The 9,081-nt window shown below is 34.0% G+C and overlaps 1 protein-coding gene across 1 annotated transcript; it reads left to right on the top strand.

Annotated features, from left to right (window-relative positions):
- The first annotated feature begins 262 nt into the window (after positions 1–262).
- Positions 263–6,490, top strand: LOC133834493 (cell division control protein 48 homolog C-like). The gene is made up of 11 exons (XM_062264124.1): positions 263–665; positions 1,024–1,800; positions 1,888–2,474; positions 3,639–3,791; positions 4,570–4,686; positions 4,994–5,098; positions 5,439–5,504; positions 5,601–5,665; positions 5,740–5,941; positions 6,020–6,127; positions 6,218–6,490. The coding sequence occupies exons 2-11, from the start codon at positions 1,386–1,388 to the stop codon at positions 6,269–6,271; spliced, it is 1,872 nt and encodes a 623-aa protein (XP_062120108.1). The 5' UTR covers positions 263–665; positions 1,024–1,385; the 3' UTR covers positions 6,272–6,490.
- Positions 6,491–9,081: the final 2,591 nt, after the last annotated feature.

Below are 9,081 nucleotides of genomic sequence, written 5' to 3' on the forward strand. Positions count from 1 at the left end.
TCGTGAGAAAAAAAAAAGAGTAGGCAATTGTATGGAGCAACGTAGAAAAAAGAAAAATTACTTAAAATTAAAAAATTACACCCATTTTTTTTTAATTTAATTGTTTTTTTTTGACAAATAATTAATTTTAACTTTAGACAAAATATTAGTATTAAATTAAATTCATTAAATGGTTATATTTCCTTTTTTAATTTAATTTATAGCTATTTAACTCAAAAATATTTTTAATTAAATTAGAAATAAAACAAAACTTTATTAAAAAACTAGACCCAGTTTTATGCTTAAAAAACTCGTTAGAATGCCGTCTTCTTCTTCTCCGGCCCCAGCCCTACCACGCCGCCGCACAAGCCCAGAAATTTCACCAATCAATAAGACAATTTTATCAATCAACTAGATTGATACTCAACATTACACAACACAATTAACCTTAATCTATACCAAAAATCATACAAAAAATGCCATAAAACCAGTAAAACTCCCTTCTTATTATTCAGTTTCCATAATTCTCTCGCAGAGAGAACACCGTCCTCGTTCGCTCGCCGCCGCCACCGCTCCACGAACCACCGCCTACTGAGACGAACCACACCATCGCACCATCGCCACCACCACCACTGTCCACAGACCACTCATGCAGCCCCCGCCGTACGCCGAGTAACTTGAAGCCGGTAACTAATACAAGTGGTTTTATTTATTTATATATGTGGGTGTGATATAATGGCATAGGATACCGAATGTATCAATTTTTGTTTTTTGTTTATACAAAATCTGAACTTTGGTCATCCTAATATGTTTTTTCTCTCAATTTGATTATTAATTTTTTCGTTCAAGAGCTAAAAATACAGATTGTAAGAATATATATGATTTGAGCTAGGAGAAAACTACACAATTTTCAAATTCTGTCAAAAATTTATATTGCATACTCGTTCATTTCATTATTTGTGATCAAAATTTTGAATCCTGAAAGCAAATTTGTTATATACCCTTTTTTTTTTATCATTTATACATTATTTCATAATAATAAAGTTAGGAAAACGCGAGAGAAAGAAGAAGATGATGAGGAAAAGGTCAAGAGTTGGAGCAAGAGAAGATAAAGTTCTTTGCAAGCGTCTTCAATCTTTCAAAAACCTCAATTCATCCACTGTTGATGAAGTCGCCAATTATCTATACTCCAGTTACCCTGAATACAAACGACAAAAGAGACCTATTTTTATGAAATTGCTCCACGATGCCCTGGAACATAATGAGCAGGCATACGAACAAAGGAGCACTTCCTCCTCTCCCTCACCCTCTCGGAAGAAGTCAAGAGGGATGTTGATGATGGAAGGAGTTGGGAAAACAATCAGAATTGCTTGAGTGAGTCTGATGTTGATAATGGGGTTGTGTCGATGTCGACATCGACATCAATGTTGGAGGACAGTGAGAGAGTGGAGCCACAGTTCGACTTGATGAAGTCGATGCTTCGAGTTTCATATGCTGGATCTGCCAACTCGAAGAAGAAGAAGAATGAGAATTTAGAATTGGAATTGGACCTTCCTGTTCCTGTGAGCGAGGTAAAAGTGAAATCAGGGTTTGGGGATATGGGTGGGATGAAGGGAATTTTGAAGCAGCTTGAGAAGAAGGTGCTCGTGCCTCTCTATCAGCATCAGCTATTGGAGTGGCTTGGAGTTCGACCAATTTCTGGCCTTTTGTTGCATGGACCACCGGGCTGTGGTAAAACCAAATTGGCTCATGCCATTGCCAGTCAGACTGGATATCCCTTTTACAATATTTCTGCCACTGAGTTTGTCTCTGGAGTTTCAGGTATCAAATTTTATCTTTTATTTTCATTTTTCTTTTTGTATCATAAAAATGCTGATGTTGTGATTGATGTTTCAATAACTAATTTAGGTGAATCTGAAGAAAATATAAGAGATCTTTTTCAGAAAGCATACAAGACTGCCCCTTCAATTATATTTATTGATGAGATTGATGTTGTTGCGTCAAAAAGAGAAAATTTACAGAGAGAGATGGAACGACGAATTGTGACACAATTGATGACTTGTATGGATGCATATTCAGAATCCAAATCTTCTGACGATAGACAGGGTTATGTTCTTGTAATTGGAGCCACTAATAGACCTAATGCTATTGATCCTGCACTAAGGAGGCCCGGTCGATTTGAATGTGAGATTGAGTTAGGTGTGCCAGATGAAAATGCGAGGGCCGAGATTCTTTCTGTACTCACAAGAACCATGAGACTTGAAGGCTCTTTTGATCTTCTTAAAATAGCCAGGTCTACCCCAGGATTTGTTGCAGCAGATTTGAAGGCCCTTGCTTCTGAAGCAGGTCACCTTGTAGCGGAGAAGATTTTAAATAAAAGAAAGTCCAATTTATGTGAGAAGTCTATAGATGAGGAACAAAGTATGGACTGGTTGAAAGAACCAGTGATGCCTGAAGAAATGGAAGGGATAAGCATCACCATGGCTGATTTTGAGGTGATTTCTAATATTTAATTTTTTTCCCTTTTCTTGAGCACTTTTTAGCTAATCTATCACTTCTTTTAATGGTCATGCAAATTTAGATTATAAATGTATCCGGAAAAAATGTAAAAGGGACATGAGTTCTCTGTGTGGATGCCTGTGTGTTTTTCTTTCTATCACTATCTAAAAGTTCATACTTGCATTTTTTTTCATTTATATGAACACACACACAGTTATACACCTTTCATCTTCTGACAAGCTTTCAGTCAAAGGTGATTTTTCTGCCCACCTTCTTTCTATCCCCAGCAATTTGATACCTTTCGTGATAGCCATGACTATTGGTTGAAATAATCTAAGAACTAGCTTGAAGTGTTTCACATTTGATCTCGCATTTTTCTTTTTCACTCAGCTTGGTTGTATTTGTACTATGTTTGTTTCTCTCTTAATTGCTTACTCTTTCTTTTGTAACAACTCTAGTTAGGTGCTGTTGCTTTCAAAATCTTTTCCTCCAACTTCTCGAAGAACTATAATATATAAATAAATAATTAAAATCTTTTTTATCTTTACCTGCAAAATGTTCTCTCAAAGAGCAATTTGTAATTGGACTAATCAAATGCTAATATTAATCTAAAGAAACTGTTTATTTTAATGATAGGTACTAGCTTTACAAATTAATCTTCAAATAGGTTGTAATAGATTACTCTGTAGATCTTTAGCATCAAAGGTCTTTTTACTTAAACGAACTCCTGTCTATTGTGAGACAATGTGAAAGTCAATCATATTTTTGAATGATATTTATTAAATTAGTCGTATCAAAATATACGGAAATCATTTGTGTGCTTCTTCATTTTCATATTCGCTACCAAAGGAAGGTTTTATTTGAATCAAATAGCCATATACCATTTATTTGTTACTATTTTGTCAAATGTAATTATTTCTACAAATCAGTTGGGCGTTGTGAACACCCAAAGCATGCTAGAGAACAAAATTTGTAATTAACTCCCCTCTGTAGGCACAATTTGCTCTTTTATTTTTTTTATAATACAAATGTCTAGTTATGAAATGCTTCATATTTTGTTAATATATTTAAAAGCAATCATAGTCAATTAAAACAGGTGACTATTTAGTGTCTGAAATTTTTTTAGCATGAAAGGCTTACTTTTGTGTGATATTTTGCAGGAAGCAATTAAAACCGTCCAACCCTCTACTAGAAGAGAAGGTTTTTCTGCCATTCCTAATGTAAAATGGGAAGATGTAGGTGGGCTAGATCTTATAAGGAAGGAACTTGATCGATACATAGTTCGGCGTATCAAATATCATGAGAAATATAAGGTAATTCTATTGAGTCATTCTACTGCCATTAAGAGTTAGAGTTGAGGTAACATCGTAGGAATTAGCTTAGCTTTGTTTTAGCTCTTTTCTAAGTTTCTTTTAGTAAATTCTTATGCATAAACCTCATGTTAGTATTGTTTATACTTGCATCTTGGTTCTGCATTTTTGACATCTGTACTTGTTGTGTGTTTCATGTAGTTTGAAACCTTTAATTGCCTAACATTAAGTTTTCTTTGTTGTTCCTGAGTGTTATCATAGTTTGCAAAATTGTTATCTACAAATGAATTTAGATCATGAACTATAAATGATTGCATTGATCCACTTTGTTAGTCTTGTACTCCTATCATTTAAGGAGCAATGGTATGGATAGTATAGTAGCCTGTTGCCGACTGTTGAGCCAGTGTTTTTCCATGGCAATTAACAAACAAGTGCAGAATTGATTGCAAAAAAAATTGAATAAATTTTTTCCTCTTGTTCGCTTAGTTTATTTTCAATTCTATTGAAAAGGTCATGTAATCTTTTTGACTTTGTAAGTTTAATAGTGATGGTGTCTTTTATCACTACAGTATCCAAATTTGAATTTCATGTCCCTTTTGTTAATAAATTTGTCCTGTTTCTTCAAGTAATAGGGCGTAAGGAAATGAAGCAAGCACATAATAATTGAAATATTTCCTTGATAATTGCATTGTTTGATTATTTCTTATTTAGATCTGAACAAGTTCTTGGTGGGGTTTTGACGGCTTATTGTGAATTCTGATATGAGTTTTTTTTTAAATAGAGGTTTGGAGTGAATTTAGATACAGGAATTTTGCTTTACGGACCTCCAGGATGTGGCAAGACCTTGATAGCACAAGCTGTTGCTAAGGAAGCAGGAGCTAGTTTTATTCACATCAAGGTTAGTCCAGCTTATCTTTTTTCTTTTTATTGTTATTTTTTCCAGCAATGTTGTTTCTTTTTTCTTTTTAGGAAAAATAAAAACATTATATTCATCCAATCCAGTCTAGAACTTGGAGAAATGTTTTTGATATAATTATGTATTAATTTTTTTGTGGGCCCTGGCAGTTCGACCGGGAGACCTCCCAGTGGCCCCAAGTTTTTTAGTCTAAGGGGATTTGAACCCTGGAGCAGCTCCCCAAGTTTATTCGTCCTTACCACTAGACCACCTCTTGGGGTTAATTATGTATTTTCTATTGACTTGTTAGGGTCCTGAACTTCTGAATAAATATGTTGGAGAAAGTGAGTCGGCAGTACGGACGTTATTTGGCCGTGCAAGGACGTGTTCGCCATGCATACTTTTCTTTGATGAGGTTGGTGGTTGTGTTTTCTTGATTGTAAAAATTAATCATACCCTAAATTATGATGCTCTTCCATAAAATTTGCTTCTTGGGTTTCCCTTGGAGCCACATACATCTAAGTGTGTGGTGATAACATAAAAAATCCCTCTTAAAATTTCTGTGCTTTCTTTTTTTGGTTGCTGCAAGCCATACTAATCAAAATATTAGTAAAATACACATGTAAGGTAATTAAGGCTTATATTACAATTATTATTTAGAGCAATAAATGTGTAGAAAACGTTATCATTTACTGACAAATTTTACCATGTTTTCACTTTAAATCTTTTATCTTTTTGTCGTTTCACTATGATAGGTGGATGCCTTGACAAAAGAGCGTGGAAAGGAAGGGTCATGGGTGACTGAGCGGCTACTGAACCAGGTTAGACAATGAGCAAGGATACCCTTGATTTTACTCAATTCCATTCCTTTACTTTCTATCATCGATTGAAATGAATCCATTTCTTATCAACCCCAGTTGCTCATCGAGTTAGACGGTGTTGATAAGCGTCAGGGTGTCTTTGTCATTGGTGCCACAAATAGGTAAAAGAAAAACTAGCCACCACTCTCAGTTAGTAAAAATGATAATTTCTTACTGATGTTACTGGTTTTTGCAGACCAGACGTGATGGACAAAGCTTCTTTGCGACCGGGTAGGTTTGGGAAGCATCTATACGTGCCATTGCCAACTCCCGACGAACGTGGTTTGATCTTGAAAGCTCTGATAAGGGATAAGCCGATCGATGAAAGCGTTGATTTGAATGCTATTGGTCGGATGAAGGGCTGTGATAATTTTAGCGGGGCTGACCTTCATGCATTGGTTGTCTATGCTTGAAAATAAAAAAATAAATTTATTCATTGAAAGTTTCAACACTAATAACATTTTTATTTATTGCAGGCTAATGAAGCTGCTTTGGCTGCCCTTGAAGATGAAGATGAAGATACTATTAAAACAACACATTTTGAGCAAGCACTTGCTAAAATCTCTTCATCTGTGCCACCTGAGGTTTGTGTTTTTGTTTTTGCTTGGAATATTTAATAGTTTGGATTTTTAATTGGTTTTTATAATTTATTGAATGTTTGAATTGAGAAACAGCAAAGACAATACTACCAGGTATTATCAAAGCGCTTCACGGCAACAGTGGACTAAAATTAAAAGCTGCATGTGGTATTAGAAGCTTCTCTTTCTCTCTCTCTCTCTCAAGTCAGGAATTGTTTATAAAAAAAATTATTCTTACATTTACGGGCAATTTTTTTTGTCAATAAATTGGGATCCCATTTTAAGCAACGCAAATATCTGCATAAAAAAAACTGAAGTTAGATACAAGAATATTTAGTCCTCATATAGACAGAATTGAGATATTTTTTCTTTCTTAGGCCAACTGCAATGCCATGTTAAAACGACATAAATATGTCAGGACATCTCCAACCCATAACACTGGGGGTGTTCATGGTGCGGTTTTTCTCTAATTTTTTGGACCGCACTGCATATGCAGTTTGAACAATTTTTCAAACCGCAACTCGCACTGCATAGACGTCAAACCGGATAAACTGCACTGTAAAAATGCAGTGCGGTGTGGGCAGTTTATACCTATCGCCAAATAATTTAACAATTAATTATTATAATTAAGAAAGATTTATAATAAATCTCATAATCATTGTGTTTAATAAAATAATTAAATGTACAACAAGCTAATAAACTTTAAGCAAAATAATAAAAATATAACAAAGAAAAAATGTAATATAAAAGTAAATATTATTTTAATTAAGGAGGAATATCTTTAGATTGAAATAGAATGTGTTAGTATCCTATAAAACAATATATTTTTTTTTCTAGATATTGTGTATATTATATTATTCTATATATATATTTATGCATTAACTTTAAATGTAGTAAAATTTTAAAAATATATATATAATGACGCGGTGTAGTGTGGTATGAACCACATTTATAAAATTTAAAACTGCAAACTGCACTGCACCGCATGGTTTGGCAAAAATACAAACCGCAACTGCACCGCGAAAGGGTCTAAACCGCAAATTGCAGTGCAGTATGGTGCAGTGTAGGCAGTTTGTGCGGTGTAGGCGATTTTATGAACACCCCTACATAACACCATATCTAGTGTTGCACCAATACCAAAATTAAGGAATCTTAGCATAATATTTTTTTTCCATTCTAACCACAACACCAAAAAGTATGTTATTGATTATTATATTATTTTTTAATAAAATAGAATTTTCTTTTTATTTTTATATTATATTATTTTATTATTTATTTAATTAATCCATTAAGTAAAAATGTTGTTATTAATTACATAAAACTTATATCATAAATATTAAAACTTACATTTTCCTATTTACATATTACACTACTAAAATAAAATACATTCAATTAACTCTAAAACATAACACACCCTTGAAATATTAATTAAATTAAACTAATTTTCCGAGTTAGTAAATTCATCCCAAAAGTGTTCAATTAATGCATTTTGAAGTTCAATGTGTGCATCCTTATCTTTGATTTTTTTATGCTGAGCCAAAAATTATTGAAATCGAGCATATCGTCATTACCCACCATCTCAACTTTTGGATTTGACACTTCGAGTTGTTATTCAATTGGTGCATTAACGTCGCGTTCATCTTCTATTATCATAATATGCATAATAATACATGAAGTCATTATATCATGTAATATCCTCTTATTCCATAGATGCGTTGGTCCTACCACAATGGCAAATCTTGATTGCAATACTCCAAACGCATGTTCTACATCTTTTCTACATGCTTATTATTTTCGAGCAAATAAGTGTTTCTTCGAACCAAGTGGCTCACGAATGGTTTGAACAATAGTAGACCATTTTGGATATTGGGAAATGCTAAATACACTCTGTTACATGTTTTTAAATCAATGAATGACACGTGAATTCCACTAATGATTTGAAAAAATATTAAAATATAAAAAATTGAATAATATCCACATGTCATGCATGAATGAAAGAGAGTGTAAAGGAGAGTGCAATAGAGAGTTTCTTTAGCACGCCTCCTTATATATTGTCGATTAAATAATAACCCATATTATACTCATAATTAGCGGGTGGAGCAACACCCGCAGCAAGATCAGCAAAAAGATAGGACGCCTCCAACATGTTAATATCATTATTAGATCCAGGTAGACTAAAATATACATGCCATATCCAAAGATCATAGTCAGCTACAACTTCAAGAATAATAGTCAGAGATCCACTATGACCATCGTATTGTCCTCCCCAAGCCGTAGGGCAGTTTTTCCATTTCCAATGCATGAAATCTAACTACCCAACATTCCTGGAAAACCTCGACGTTCACCAATGTGTAGTAGCCTTGCAACATCATCAACGTTAGGTGATTGAGATAGCGAGTTCCAAAGACCTCGATAACATCATGACAAAATCGTTTCAAACTTTCAAAATTAGTAGATTCTCCTATTTTGATGTACTCGTCGGTACATCAGTTGGTACACCATATGCCAACATTTGAAATACGACTATTACGTTTTGTAGACGCAATAACCTGAGTTCACCGAGTCCATCTCTTTGTTGGACGAAGTAATTGTCACGCCTTCGTACAGTATCATAAATATGAAGGAATAAAGCACGACCCATTCAAAATCTTCAGAGGAACATCGAGGCAGAAAATCGAGGGTTCTCTGCAAAATAGTCGTTGTAGAGATTGCGATTAATATTTTCTCGGTCACGGTTGATTATTATATGACTAGGAATTGAGCCCCTGTGTGACCCTTTGTTATTTTGGTGTTAAGCAATGCAAAAATTGTTAGCAGTAATTTGACATACCACTTGCTTTTCTATAATATCAAAATAATCATCATCTGAAGAAGAAGACGATGTCAAATAAGATGAACTACCATAAAGAGCATTCATCTTTAATCCATGTTGATTTGTATGTATTGTTGGTCTACATGAA

This window comes from Humulus lupulus, chromosome 5 (genome assembly GCF_963169125.1).
Source record: "Humulus lupulus chromosome 5, drHumLupu1.1, whole genome shotgun sequence".
Lineage (NCBI taxonomy): Eukaryota > Viridiplantae > Streptophyta > Magnoliopsida > Rosales > Cannabaceae > Humulus > Humulus lupulus.